This window comes from Pocillopora damicornis, chromosome 8 (assembly GCF_964200805.1).
Source record: "Pocillopora damicornis chromosome 8, jaPocDami1.2, whole genome shotgun sequence".
Lineage (NCBI taxonomy): Eukaryota > Metazoa > Cnidaria > Anthozoa > Scleractinia > Pocilloporidae > Pocillopora > Pocillopora damicornis.
In genome coordinates, this window is record NC_142677.1 from 2,353,446 (window position 1) to 2,369,402 (window position 15,957).

Here is a 15,957-nt window from a genome sequence, read left to right on the forward strand (position 1 = left end):
CGTCTGCAGGAATTCCTCGTCCATCCCAGCAATTTAAGACCACAAAAGCCAATTAAGACCTCATACATAATCATGCGAAAAAGCTGTCTCCCTCACACCTCCATTGTCCTCCTGATACCTCAAAAATTTCTTAGTTACTCAACATACCTTCAGTGCAGTTTTCTCCCAGTAGTCCATTTGCGCAAACACAACGATAACCCATCCTGGTGAAGCCAGTTTGGCATCGCCTTGGTGATGGACAAAGCATACTGGAACAGCGGTTCTGCGAAGATATAAAAATATTTATAGAATCTATCGCTCCGGTGGCCAGTTTCCTCCCTTCTTCCAGCTAATCCATCCATACTGATGCACCCATTTATTTATTAATACATTTCAAGATGCACGTATTCATCTATCAGTTCATACATGTGCGAATGCAGGAAAAAATCCAGGAAAAAAAGTTTGAACGTATGGTTTCCTTCACCAGACAGCATGAAAAGTGAAGAAAAATTACCATATTTCTTTCATTTGGTTTTGTTTTGGTTTTCTCTGTTCGTGCATTTAAAATATATGACCGTTTTATCGACAAAAACTTAACGGATTCAACTCACCTTAAATGATTTATAAACAGTCCCTTCTCTGTATCTTAGATCCTGTTGATTATTTGCGTAATCTGAATCACTTAATTCGCACAAAAGTTTTCCATTCTGTTGCAGTTTTAGATTGTAGGAAACACAGTCAGCTTCCATAAAGCAGTTCACTTCACATGCGCTGGCTGTCTCAATCTCCACCATTTTGAAAACGTGTTTCTCGAGGATGAAGTCCTGCTTTGCCGGGTTCATCTCTATTTTCCGACAGTTTTCTAAACATTAAGAAAATTGAAACTATAATTTATGTATCTAGAAGAGCAACCAATTCCTAAAATGAAACTGTTTCTTGTAAGCACACTTCAAATCGTTCGTTTTATGAAACTTTTCTTTTTATCTATAATAATCGAGACTGAAAAAATTAATTTCCATAAAGTTTTTACCGTTACTTTCGTCCTGATATTGTGATAATGGATGAACACCTGTTTTAACAATTCATCATGGTGAAAGAAAGAAACTATGTTCTTTGCGATTTTGATCAATGATCTTTAATCCCGCAAAATCGCAGAAGTTACCCTATTGAAGCCAGCACTAGCGTGAGTGAGTATTTGAAATAAAGTGTTTGAAAGAAAAGAGAAGAAAGGTTTTGAAAAATTCATGTGCTAAAATTTACGCCAATGAATATCCAAGCGATCTTCGCGGTAATGAGTACTACTTCTCGTGCAGGCCTGAATTATTTTCAGGTCCTATTTTTCACTACTGCTTAAGTAGTTTTCACAGCTGCGAAGATCGCTTCCATATTCCTTTCTTTATACGCAGTTCACATATATGATTTTTATATATTTATAGTCAAAAGTTACGCTAATTAGCTTTAAAACTCACCTTGCTCTTCACCGTTGCAAACACCAACCAGGAAAAGAAATTTTAAGAATCCTGACGATCTCATCGCTAACTTGTCTGTTTTCTTTGTTACTTTACGAGCGAGATGGCGAATGCGTATACACAAGAGATGGGGGGGGGAGGGGAGAGAGCGAAGACGGCTTCTGGTCTAAGCCATGTCTGACTAATTAGTGAAAATTAGGTTTAGCGGATACTGGTGACAGTTACATAGATAAAGCAAAGGATAGCAAAATTTTCAGACACACTAAACATAAGGAATCATTTTTTCCTGTATAAACCTTCATGAAAGAAAAAAAATAGTAAGAATCCTGACGATTTCATCGCTAACTTGTCTGTTTTCTTTGTTACTTTACGAGCGAGATGGCGAATGAAAGAGTAACGTCTACTTTCCGTTTAGAATACGGCTGCTTACCTCAGTGTGAGTTTTGCGACAAATAGCTAAGTTTAAATTTTTAATGGAACAGTATTAAAGAAGGGGATGACAGAGCGGCTTTATTAAATTTAATACTCCACATACAGTGAAGCCGGATGAAAGAATTTGCATATCGATTTACATAGATTTTTCTATTTCTCGAAACTGCAGACCGTTTTCCCTCTTGGTCGTTATGGAGATGTTATCTCTAATAATCTCTGCAATTGTAATTGTTTCCCTTTTTTATTTCGAGAAAATACTTGTAAGTTGTGTTGCTTCGCACATAGCAGGTGTCACATTGGTTACAATTTGAATACGGGAAGTAACTTTAACTTCAGTTCCTCTGCAGTCAAGTGCTATGTGAGGGTTTCCGTTTATAAACGTTATATAGTTTCTTAAGGTAACAGAAGAAAATTATATGTCCAATTTAAAAGGAATTTTTTTCTGGAAAAGAAAAGGATTTTAAGTATAATGAAAGTTGCGCAACTGAGGCTTCAACAAGACTGGAAATGATTAATTACGTCAAACTGTTTGCAAAGAGAAGCTGATTATCATATTTTGCGTGTTTCAGGCCTTAATTGCTATTAATGAGCAGAATTCCAATGAACTTTGGTGCTTATCAAATGCATTGGGTGCTGATATTTTCATCACGCCGGAGTTACCTTTGAGGAAAAAGCTAGACACTTGACTCTAAAGGAATCAAATTTGGTTATCTGTTCCTCTCAACGGGGCTTTAGTGCCTGTGGTCAGCCTTATTAAGATACAAGATAAAGATAAATACACCCTCCCTACTCTGAAAAGGAGAAAATACGAAGTATGTGTTGATGCCTCCATTACAAACAGGTAGACTATCTTTTGGGTGATTCTAAATTATGTAATATGGTGTTCCTGCTTAAGAAAGTCAACAAGTTTGTCCTGTTGAAGTACAATATTGGTCAGTTCACATATAATAATATTGGTGACGAAATGAAGTTAAATATTTTATTTAAACCACACGTATCCGCGCAGTGCCTCTTTAATAATTATAATAATTATCACACATCATAGAATAAGATGACAGGTTTATTATTGGTCGTCATTGTCTGCAGGTTCACCTTCATTTCGGCGATGCATCGTCATCGTTACCAGAATGCTTTACATCTATTGGAGCTTTATAGCGATCACAACACAACAGCCTTCAAACGTTTTTTCATGACTGAATTGCGTCGAGTTTGGCATTCTTAAATGACCAAAAAAACTTTTCTTGAATTTTTTGTTTTTGTTCCGAGTAATTTTCTCTAAAATAATAAAAAGCTTTGAAAAAAAGAGTTGTTGAACATGATTATAATTCAGCTGTCTATAAAAATGCTTCGTGTGGCAAATATATGAAGATACGTAAAGTTTACAATATCGGTCTGGCGGTGGTGATTTCTTTCGCAACATGATCAGTCCGTGTGGTTGTTCCCCCGATAATTTTGTCGTTTGAAAACTTTCATGTCGTGTGAAAGCCACACAATTGACAGGCGCTACATTGACTTATAAATGAGTGATGTATTGTTTTTATTTTTAAAAATGCGTTCCTCAAAAAAATCAATTAATTAAAAGCAAAGAAAGAGCTAAGCACGACGTTAACATATTTACAAAAAAAAGCTTATGAGTTTGGACCCTAAAGGCCGATTTGTGATTTTTGACTATAATGGCCGATTTGTGATTTTGGAGACTGGTGGCCGATCTGTGATTTTGGACCCTAGTGGCCGATCTGTGATTTTGGACACTAGTGGCCGATTTGTGATATCACGTTCCAGGTTACAAGAGAAACAAGCTAATTGTATATGTGTTTAATACATACTGACTCCATCGCTGAATAAAGTTTCCCGATGTACAGCTTAATTATTGAGGGAATCATTTAATGCGGGGGACACTAGATTAGAGAGCTCTTCTATTGAGTGTCGCGTAACCAAAAATCAAATGAATCAATAATCAAACAGAAAAAAAGTGTAAAACATAATGAGAAAAATAATGAGTACTGTGTATAACCAAGCAAAAAACCTCAAGCGCAGAATTATGTCAAGCGACCCAGTAGAGATTGGTTATAGTTTTACATATGATTTGTTGGTCCGAGTTTTCATGTTTACAATTTTGTATGCACCTAGGTCAGGCCATAGCACTCTAGTTTTCCTAAGGTGTGGTATCTTTCTTCCTTGAGATTTGCATCTCCCGTGTCACCAAATCTTAGCTGTTTGACGGGAAGGTGGGACTTGATGGTAAGGAAACCGCTGTCTTCCCGCCACTTTTCATCATTTTTATCACAGTTACACTTCAGTGATTCGTCACCGGCGCACGATCCAGTTAAACCACATGCGCAGCCATCAGTTTTTAAGTTTGCTCCCCCCCAGTATGTCATGTTCTGGCCGTCACGTGAAACCCACCATGAAAATCCACCTAATCTGGCGTGGAAACACTCGTATTTGATGAACTGTTGACAGTTACCAGAGGCTTCCGTCAGAGCTTTTAATTGAGACATGTTGGCAGATCTGTAATGAACATCAAGGGAATATTCACCATGCCCATTGTATCCTATCACCTGCGTTCTATTTTCACTGTTGTGACTGACGACTGTCACTCCAACGCCTCCTTTGTCAGTCATGTTACAGTAAACAGGAAATGGATCCTCGCCAAGGACACCGTCAGGATCGATAAGGTAATCACCACTGACGTCGCTGATGTTTGCCTTCAGTTTGGAGCATGTTTCAGGGTATTTGACATGAACAGTGACACTTGTTTGAATTGAGCTGAATGCATCGGTCGCATTGCAAGTGTAGGTACCAGAATGAGATATGTTAGCAGATAAAATTATCAAAGCATTCAAGGAGTCAACAGCTGCCCCTGAAGGTAAGGAAAAAGTTTCATTATACGTCTATAGGATGGTTGGCTTCAGGTCGCTTGAAGCAGAGCAACGCAGAATGACAGCTTTATAAGCCATCAATGTCACATTCGATGGAGGCTTGATGACAAATTTGAGAGCTGAATAGACACGAAGGAGAACTGACGATGATTTGGTATTGCAGGGGTTTGTCGCAGTACACACGTAAGAGCCGTTGTCTTGTGTAGTGACATTCAGTATGGTGATGTTTCCTTCTCGAACAAAGGTCCTCGCGCTGGAAGGAATCCCATCAGACCTTTTCCATATGATCCTGTCTGGTTTAGGATTAGCTGTCACGTTACACATTATAATAACGTTCCTACCCTCCAAAATGATATTAAGGCATGGGAGTAACGTAAAAAGTCTCGTTAAAGCATCGATTATGGCCACATCTCGTTCTATAAGAGAGTTAATAAAAAACGCCATCTCAAGGTAAAAATGATTTAACAGTAAACTCCAGTTACCAATCGACTCATTTAAAGACTATCCTCGTCAACAGGTCTGGCGTAAACATGAGGTTGCAAGAGGTCCTTCTTGGGAATTCACTTTTTATCCCATCAAAGAAAGTCATGTTTGCAGGTTCCTTAGCTCCTTCCTCTCTCCCTTCTTATTAATTTAAGTTGATTCCTCAGCAATGAACTGCGCATCCTGTATTGGGCATAAATATCATGTAATCAGGAGAATAAGCGCGCGCATTCTGAGAACGTGTTATTGTCCTTAAACGAGCACGATGGGTAACCTATATTTTTTATCGAATAACTTTGGTATACAAGTTATCCCATTAAAAATTGGAGAAATTAAAAAAAATTCATCAAAAGGAAAAAAATATAGTTAAAACAATGCACTAAGCCCGTTACTCAATGATGCAATCATGACCTTGAAAACAACGACTCGAGGTACGTTTTGAGTCGATCTTGTTTAAAACTGGATGTTTTTCCTCAGGCTATATGTCAAACTTTTCCATGCGCTCGAGAGACTTTATACCTATCAAGTTTTTTTTCTTTGGTGTTACTTTAAAACCCTTGCTTTTAGCCACCACGAAATGTACCGTGAACCGATGAAATACCGCGCGTGACCAGTGCTAGCATAAATCGGGTATGTTCTTCCTGTCGTATCTCTTAAACGAGCACGGTGACCTATCTTTTCCATGTACTTTTTGAAGCAGACAATGGCAGGGAGTATTTAAAAAGAAATTTTTAAAAAAAGTCGTAATAACACTTTTTCTGAGGAATCACCTTAAAGTTTGCATAATCTCTAATCCTAAAGGAATAATGCTAAGAAAAGAGCGCTGCATGAGTCATGTCAATGACAACGACAATGTTCACATAAAGCTCGACTAGCAAAGTACTTCCGGACATTGTAACATGCATGCGTATACACAAGAGATGGGGGGGGGGGGAGGGGAGGGGAGAGAGCGAAGAGGGCTTCTGGTCTAAGCCATGTCTGACTAATTAGTGAAAATTAGGTTTAGATACTAGTGACAGTTACATAGATAAAGCAAAGGATAGCAAAATTTTCAGACACACTAAACATAAGGAATCATTTTTTCCTGTACAAACCTTCATGAAATAAAAGCAGTTGTAACAAAATAATTTTATGTGCTGCTAAACGACAGTTACGTTTCGCTAAATCCCGATTGAATGTTACGTAATTGTTTACGTGCACTTGTCACCCTTGTTTTTCCTTACGTATATGTCATTTTGCTCTCGGAAAATGACCAAAAATGAAAGACATCCGTACTCCTTCAGTGAGCATTGATCGCCTATGATTAAGATTGATTATTGGAGAACAACGATGAGATTTGTTCTTTTAATACCAAACTGCCCCATGCAAAAGAAATTACGCTAGGAAACTTCAATGCTTTCCACCCCAAGCTAAACATAACTTAACTGATATCAAGATATCAGGTCAATGCCCTGATTTTTCCTGTCTGCCCGCTCATGATCTTTAATTGTACGCCAATAATAGTAAAATCGATCAACTCAACATACCTTCGGTGCAGAGTTTGAGAGCTGAATAGACACGAAGGTGAACTGACGATGATTTGGTACCCCAGGGGTTTGTGGCAGTACACACGTAGGAGCCGTCGTCTTGAAAAGTGATATTGAGTATGGTCAGATTTCCTTCACTAACAATGGTCCTCGCGCTGGAGAGAATTCCATCAGACCTTGTCCATATGATCCTGTCTGGTTTAGGATTAGCTGTTACGTTACACATTATAGTAACGTTCCTACCCTCCACAGTTTCAATTATGTCGGGAACAACTTGCACCAAAGGCGGTCCTAGAACACCAAAATGATATTAAGCCATGGGAATAACGTAAATAGTCTCATTAAAGTGTCGATCAAGACCATTGTTTACTTTCTTCAAGATCTGATGATAACCGCCGTTCTGAGGCGACGACTTTTATGCAGTCAGCTCCATTTTACGTCAGACCTATTACCAGTCGATCATTATGGGCAAGAGGCCAAGAGAGGTCCTCTGCAGGAATTTCTTGCCATTTAAACCTCGTACATAACCATGTGGCAAAGCTGTCTCCCTCAAACCTCCATTGTCCTCCTGATGCCTTAAAATTTCTTATTTACTCAACATACCTTCAGTGCAGTTTTCTCCCAGTAGTCCATTTGCGCAAACACAACGATAACCCTTCCTGGTGAAGCCAGTTTGGCATCGCTTTGTTGATGGACAAAGCATACTGGAACAGCGGTTCTGCGAAGATATAAAAATATTTATATAATCTATCGTTCCGGTACCCAGATTCCTCCCTTCTTCCAGCTAATCCATTCATACTGATGCACCCATTTATTTATTAATACATTTCAAGATGCACGTATTCATCTATCAGTTCATAGATGTGCGAATGCAGCAAAAAATACAGGAAAAAAAAGTTTGAACGTATGGTTTCCTTCACCAGACAACATGACAGGTGAAAAAAAATTACCATATTTCTTTCATTTTGTTTTGTTTTGGTTTTCTCTGTTCGTGCATTTAAAATATATGACCGTTTTATCGACAAAAACTTAACGGATTCAACTCACCTTAAATGATTTATAAACAGTCCCTTCTCTGTATCTTAGATCCTGTTGATTATTTGCGTGATCTGAATCACTCAATTCGCACAAAAGTTTTCCATTCTGTTGCGGTTTTAGATTGTAGGAAACACAGTCAGCTTCCATGAAGCAGTTCACTTCACATGCGCTGGCTGTCTCAATCTCCACCGTTTTGAAAACGTGTTTCTCGAGGATGAAGTCCTGCTTTGCGGGGTTCATCTCTACTTTCCGACAGTTTTCTAAACATTAAGCAAATTGAAACTTTAGTTTATGTATCTAGAAGAGCAACCTATTCCTAAAATGAACCAGTTTATGGAACTTTCTTTTTTTTTCTATAATAATCGAGACTGAAAAAATTAATTTCCATAAAGTTTTTACCGTTACTTTCGTCTTGATATTGTGATAATGGATGAACACCTGTTTTAACAATTCATCAATTCAGAAAGACACTATGTTCTTTGCGATTTTGATCAATGATCTTTAATCCCGCAAAATCGCAGAGGTTACCCAATTGAAGCCAGCACTAACGTGAGTGAGTATTTAAAATAAAGTGTTTGAAAGAAAAGAGAAGAAAGGTTTTGAAAATTTCATGTGATAAAATGTACGCCCAAGAATATGCAAGCGATCTTCGCGGTAACGAGTACTACTTCCCATGCAGGCCTGAATTATTTTAAGGTCCTATTTTTCACGACTACTTAAGTAGTTTTCATAACTGCGAAGATCGCTTCCATATTCCTTTCTTTATCCGCAGTTTGCATACATGATTTTCATATATTTATTGTCAAAAGTTACACCAGTTAGCTTTAAAACTCACCTTGCTCTTCACCGTTGCAAATACCAACCAGGAAAAAAAATAGTAAGAATCCTGACGATCTCATCGCTAACTTGTCTGTTTTCTTTGTTACTTTACGAGCGAGATGGCGAATGAAAGAGTAACGTCTACTTTCCGTTTAGAATACGGCTGCTTACCTCAGTGTGTGTTTTGCGACAAATAGCTAAGTTTAAATTTTTAATGGAACAGTATTGGAGAAACAAAAGAGGATGACAGAGCGGCTTTATTAAATTTAATACTCCACAAACGGTGAGGCCGGATGAAAGAATTTGCATATCGATTTACATAGATTTTTCTATTTCTCGAAACTGCAGACCGTTTTCCCTCTTGGTCGTTATGGTGATATTATCTTTATTAATCTCTGCAATTGAAATTGTTTCCCTTTTTTTATTTCGAGAAAAAATACTTGTAAGTTGTGTTGCTTCGCACATAGCAGGTGTCACATTGGTTACAATTTGAATACAGTAAGTAACTTTAAGTTCCTCTGCAGTCAAGTGCTAGGTGAGGGTTTCCGTTTATAAACGTTATATAGTTTCTTAAGGTAAGAGAAGGAAATTATCTGTCCAATTTAAAAGCAATTTTTTCTGGAAAAGAAAAGGATTTTAAGTATAATGAAAGTTGCGTAACCGAGGCATCAACAAGACCAGAAATGATTAATTGCGTCAAACTGTTTGCAAAGAGAAGCTAATTATCATATTTTGCATGTTTCAGGCCTTAATTGCTATTTATGAGCAGAATTTCAATAAACTTTGATGCTTATCAAATGCATTGGGTGTTGATATTTTCATCACGCCGGAGTTACCTGACACTTGACTCTAAGGGAATCAAATTTGGTTACCTGTTCCTCTCAACGAGGCTTTATGCTTGTGGTCAGCCTTATTAAGATACAAGATAAAAATAAATACACCCCCCCTACTCTGAAAAGGAGAAAATACGAAGTATGTGTTGATGCCTCCATTAAAAACAGGTAGACCATCTTTTGGGTGATTCTAAATTATGTAATATGGTGTTCCTGCTTAAGAAAGTCAACAAGTTTGTCCTGTTGAAGTACAATATTGGTCAGTTCACATAAAATAATATTGGTGACGAAATGAGGTTAAATATTTTATTTAAACCACACGTATTCGCATAGCGCCTCTTTAATAATTATAATAATTATCACAGATCGTAGATTAAGATGACAGGTTTATTATTGGTCGTCATTGTCTGCAGGTTCACCTTCATTTCGGCGATGCATCGTCATCGTTACCAGAATGCTTTACATCTATTGGAGCTTTATAGCGATCACAACACAACAGCCTTCAAACGTTTTTTCATGACTGAATTGCGACGAGTTTGGCATTCTTAAATGACCAAAAAAACTTTTCTTGAATTTTTTGTTTTTGTTCCTAGTAATTTTCTCTAAAATAATAAAAAGCTTTAAAAAAAAAAAAAAGTGTTGTTGAACATGATTATAATTCAGCTGTCTATAAAAATGCTTCGTGTGGCAAATATATGAAGATACGTAAAGTTTACAATATCAGTCTAGCGGTGGTGATTTCTTTCGCAACATGATCAGTCCGTGTGGTTGTTCCCCCGATAATTTTGTCGTTTGAAAACTTTCATGTCGTGTGAAAGCCACACAATTGACAGGCGCTACATTGACTTATAAATGAGTGATGTATTGTTTTTATTTTTAAAAATACGTTCCTCAAAAAAATTAATTAATTAAAAGCAAAGAAAGAGCTAAGCACGACGTTAACATATTTACAAAAAAAAGCTTATGATTTTGGACCCTAGAGGCCGATTCGTGATTTTTGACAATAATGGCTGATTTGTGATTTTGGACCCTGCTGGCCGATTTTGATTTTGACCCATTTGTGATTTTGGACCCTAGAGGCTGATTTGTGATTTTGGACACTAGTGGCCGATCTGTGATTTTGGACCCTAGTGGCCGATCTGTGATTTTGGACCCTAGTGGCCGATTGTGATATCACGTTCCAGGTTAAAATAGAAACAAGCTAACTGTATATGTGTTTAATAACATACTGACTCTATTGCTGAATTAAGTTTCTCGATGTACAGCTTAATTATTAAGGGAATCATTTAATGCGGGATGTACAGCTTAATTATTAAGGGAATCATTTAATGCGGGATGTACAGCTTAATTATTAAGGGAATCATTTAATGCGGGGGACACCAGACTAGAGAGCTCTTTTAATGAGTGTCGCGTAACCAAAAATTAAATGAAGTAGAGATTGATTATAGTCTTACATATGATTTGTTGGTCCGAGTTTTCATGTTTACAATTTTGTATGCACCTAGGTCATGCCATAGCACTCTAGTTTTCCTAAGGTGTGGTATCCTTCTTCATTGAGATCTGCATCTCCCGTGTCACCAAACCTTAGCTGTTTGACGGGAAGGTGGGACTTATTGGTAAGAAATCCTCTGTCTTCCCGCCAATTCTTATCATTTTTATCACAGTTACACTTCAGTGATTCGTCATCGGCGCACGATCCAGTTAAACCACATGCGCAGCCATCAGTTTTTAAGTTTGCTCCCCCCCAGTATGTCATTTTCTGGCCGTCACGTGAAACCCACCATGAAAATCCACCTAATCTGGCGTGGAAACACTCGTATTTGATGAACTGTTGACAGTTACCAGAGGCTTCCGTCAGAGCTTTTAATTGAGACATGTTGGCAGATCTGTAATGAACATCAAGGGAATATTCACCATGCCCATTGTATCCTATCACCTGCGTTCTATTTTCACTGTTGTGACTGACGACTGTCACTCCAACGCCTCCTTTGTCAGTCATGTTACAGTAAACAGGAAATGGATCCTCGCCAAGGTCACCGTCAGGATCGATAAGGTAATCACCACTGACGTCGCTGATGTTTGCCTTCAGTTTGGAGCATGTTTCAGGGTATTTGACATGAACAGTGACACTTGTTTGAATTGAGCTGAATGCATTAGTCGCATTGCAAGTGTAGGTACCAGAATGAGATATATCAGCAGATAAAATCATCAAAGCATTCGAGGAGTCAACAGCCGCCCCTGAAGGTAAGGAAAAAGTTTCATTATACGTCCATAGGATGGTTGGCTTCAGGTCGCTTGAAGCAGAGCAACGCAGAATGACAGCTTCATACGCTATCAATGTGACATTCGACGGAGGCTTGATGACAAATTTGAGAGCTGAATAGACACGAAGGAGAACTGACGATGATTTGGTACCCCTGGGGTTTGTCGCAGTACATACGTAGGAGCCGTTGTGTTTTGTAGTGATATTCAGTATGGTGAGATTTCCTTCACTAACAATAGTCCTCGCGCTGAAAAGAATCCCATAAGACCTTTTCCATATGATCCTGTCTGGTTTAGGATTAGCTGTCACGTTGCACATTACAGTAACATTCCTACCCTCCACAGTTTCAATAATGTCGGGAACAACTCGCACCAAAGGCGGTCCTAGAATACCAAAATGATATTAGTCCATAGGAATAACGTAAATAATCACATTAAAGCATCGATTATGGCCACATCTCATCTTATAAGAGAGTTGATAAAAAACGCCACCCTAAGGTAGAAATAATTAAACAGTAAACTCCAGTTGCCAATCGACTTATTTAAAGACTATCTTCATCAACAGGTCTGGCGTAAACATGAGGTTGCAAAGGGTCCGCCTCGTGAATTTATCCCATCAAAGAAACTTTTGCAGGTTCCCCAGCTCCCTCCCTCCCTCCCTTCTAATTGATTTAAGGTGATTCCTCAGTATTGAACTGCGCATCCTGTACTGAACATAAATATCACGTAATCGGGAGAATATTATCCCATTTAAATTGGAAAAATTTTAAAAAATTCATAAAAAGGAAAAAATATAGCTTAAACCATGCACTAAGCCCGTTACTCGATGATGCAAATCATGACCATGAAAAAAACTGACTCAAGGAACGTTTTTTGTCGATGTTGTTTAAAACTGCGTGTTTTTCTCCTCAGACTATATGTCAAACTTTTCCATGCGCTCGAGAGACTCTCTTCCTATCAAGCCTTTTTTTTCAAGTTTTACTTTAAAAATAACCTTGCTTTTAGGCAGTACGAAATGTACCTTGAACCAATGAAATGCCGTGCATGACCAGTGCTAGCATAAATCGGGTATGTTTTTCCTATCGTGTCTCTAAACAGGCAGGGTGACCTATCTTTTCCATGTAGTTCTTGAAACAGACAATGGTAAGGAGTATTTAAAAAGAAATTTTAAAAAAAATTGCGTTGACTTTTTTTTTGAGGAATCACCTTAAATTTTGCACACGCAAAAAAAAACGCTGCATGAGTCATGTCAATGAGAAAGTTCACACAAAGCTCGACCAGTAAAGTACTTCCGGACATTGTGACATGCATGCACAAGAGATCATGGGGGGGGGGGGGGGGGCGAAGAAGGCTTCTGGTCAAAGCCACGTAATACTAATTAGTGAAAATTAGGTTTAGATAATAATGACAGTAACATAAATAAAGCAAAGGATAGCAAAATTTTCAGCCACACCAAGCATTAAGAATCATTTTTTCTTGTACAAACCTTCAAAAAATAAAAGAAGTTGTAACAAAATAACTTTATGTGCTGCTAAACGAGAGACGCATTTCACTAAATTCCTAGCGAATGTTACGTAATTTTTTATTATTTATTTTACGTCAGACCTATAACCAGTCGATCACTATGGGGAAGAGACCAAGAGAGGTCCTCTGTAAGAATTACTAGTCCATCCCAGCAATTTAAGACCACAAAAGCCATTTAAGACCTCATACATGATCATGCGGTAAAGCTGTCTCCCTCACACCTCCATTGTCCTCCTGGTACCTTAAAAAGTTCTTCGTTCCTCGACATACCTTCAGTACAGTTTTCTCCCAGTAGTCCATTTGCGCAAACACAACGATAACCCTTCCGAGTGAAGCCAGTTTGGCATCGCTTTGTTGATGGACAAAGCATACTGGAACAGCGGTTCTGCGAAGATATAAAATTATTAATAGAATCTATCGCGCTGGTACCCAGTTTCCCCCCTTCTTCCAGCCAATTCATCCCTACCGATACACTCATTTCTTTATTGATTAATTTCAAGTGCACGCATACATCCATCAATTCAGACATGTGTGAATGCATGATTGCATTTACGCATTCATGCGTTCATGTATCCATCCATCCTTTGAGCGTATGGTTTCCTTCCCCAGACAACATGGAAAATGAAAAGAATTTCAAATCTTTCTTTTATTTTGTTTTGTTTTGGTTTTCTCTTTTTATGCATTCAAAATATATGAGAATAATTAAACTCACCTTAAATGATTTGTAAACAGTCCCTTCTTTGTATCTTAGATCCTGCTGATTGTTTGCGTGATCCGAATCACTCAATTCACACAAAATTGTTCCATTCTGTTGCGGTTTTAGATTGTAGGAAACACAGTCAGCTTCCATGAAGCAGTTCACTTCACATGCGCTGGCTGTCTCAATTTCCATCCTTTTGAAAACGTGGTTCTCGAGGACAAAGTCCTGCTGTGCGGGGTTCATCTCTACTTGCCGGCAGTTTTCTAAAAATTAAGCAAAGTGAAATAAGTTTATATATCTAGAAGAGCAACCTCTTCCTAGCCGAACCTGTTTCTAGCAAGCACGCTTCAAAATCGTTCGTTTTATGAAACTTTCTTCTTATCTAAGAATAATTGAGACTTAAAAAATTAATTTCCATAAAGTTTAACCATCACTTTCGTCTTGATATTATGATAATGGATGAACACTTGTTCAGAAAAAAATCGTTGTAGCAATGCAACAAGGTGAACGATAGAAACTATGTTCTTAGCGATTTTGATAGATGGTTTTTAATCTAGCCAAATTAAATCGCAGAAGTTACCCTATTGAAGCCAGTACTAACGTGAGTGGGTATTAAAAATAAATTGTTAAAGTGTTTGAAAAATTGATTTAACGAAATTTATGCCAATGAATATGGAAGTGATCTACACGGTTACACGGACTACTTCCCGTACAGGTCTGAATTTTTTTCAGGCCTTATTTTTCACAATTACCTAAGAAGTTTTCATTACTACGAAGATCGCTTTCATACTCATTTTTTTATCCACAGTTCACATAAATGATGTTCACATATTTACAGTCATAAGTTACGCCACGTGGCTTTAATACTCACCTTTCTCTTTACCGCTGCCAATAGCAACCAGAATTGAAAAGAGTAACAATCCTGACCATTTCATCGCTAACTTGTCTGTTTTCTTTGTTTCTTTACGACCGAGATGGCTGATGAAAGAGTGACATCAACTTTCCGTTTAGAATACGGCTGTTTACCCCAGTGTGTTTTGCGACAAAATATTAAAGTTTAAATTTTTAATGGAGCAGTATTGGACAAACAGAAGGGGATGACACGGCGGTTATATTAAATTTGATACTGCAAAAACGTTAAAGCCGGATGAAAGAATTTACATATCGATTTACAGATTTTTTTCTATTTCTCGAAACTACAGACCGTTTTCCTGGTGGTCATTGTAGTGATGTTATCTTTATTAACCTCTGCAGATGAAATTGTTTCCCTCAATTTTTTTTTAAGTTAAAAAAAAAACTATTAAGTGGTATTGGCTCTGAGTGCTTAGCGGGTTTCACATTGGTTGCAATTTGAAAACAAGAAGCACCTTCAACTTCAAGTGTTATGTGAGGATTTCCGTTTGCAAAAGTTATACAGGTTCTAAAGATTAGAGAAGAAAATTATGTACCTCCACTTTTCAGGATTTTTTTTTTTGGAAAGGAAAGGATTTAAGTTCAGAGGAAGTTGCGCAACTGAGGTATCAATAACACTGGAAAGAATTAATTACGTCAAACCGTTTGCAAAGAGAAGCTGATTATCATATTTTACGTGCTTCAGACCTTAATTGATATTTTTGATCTAAAATTCAATGAACGTTGGTGCTTAATAAATGCATAGCGTGTTGATATTTTCATCAAGTATACGCTACCTCTGAATTAAAAGGAAAACTAAACTCGTTGGAAACTAAACTCTAAGGAAATTAAATTTGGTTACCGGTTTCTGTTAACAGGGCTCCAGCACCTGTACTTGGACTAATTAAGACTAATTAGGACAAGACAAATAGATACAAGATAAAGATAAACAAACCCTCCCTACGATGAAAAGGAGAAAATACGAAGATATGTGTTGATACCCCTATTACAAACAGGTAATGTCGTATTCCTGCTTAAGAAAGTCAAGACGTCTGTCTTGTTGAAGTACAATATTGGAATTTCTCAGTTAAAGTTTACTTGTAATTATGTTGGTGACGA

The 15,957-nt window shown here is 37.7% G+C and overlaps 1 protein-coding gene and 1 pseudogene across 2 annotated transcripts; both read right to left on the reverse strand.

Annotated features, from left to right (window-relative positions):
• Window positions 1–3,700: 3,700 nt before the first annotated feature.
• LOC149040927 (uncharacterized) lies at window positions 3,701–8,819 on the reverse strand (annotated as a pseudogene). Its single transcript, XR_016179050.1, has 5 exons — window positions 8,645–8,819; window positions 7,819–8,069; window positions 7,375–7,489; window positions 6,805–7,062; window positions 3,701–4,902 (listed from the first exon to the last, which is right to left on the reverse strand). The product of XR_016179050.1 is annotated as an uncharacterized LOC149040927 (transcript).
• Window positions 8,820–10,317: 1,498 nt separating this feature from the next.
• On the reverse strand, window positions 10,318–15,003 carry LOC113680460 (uncharacterized). Its single transcript, XM_089179985.1, has 4 exons — window positions 14,819–15,003; window positions 13,960–14,210; window positions 13,518–13,632; window positions 10,318–12,107 (listed from the first exon to the last, which is right to left on the reverse strand). The coding sequence occupies exons 1-4, from the start codon at window positions 14,880–14,882 to the stop codon at window positions 10,963–10,965; spliced, it is 1,575 nt and encodes a 524-aa protein (XP_089036111.1). The 5' UTR covers window positions 14,883–15,003; the 3' UTR covers window positions 10,318–10,962.
• Between the last annotated feature and the right edge of the window lie 954 nt (window positions 15,004–15,957).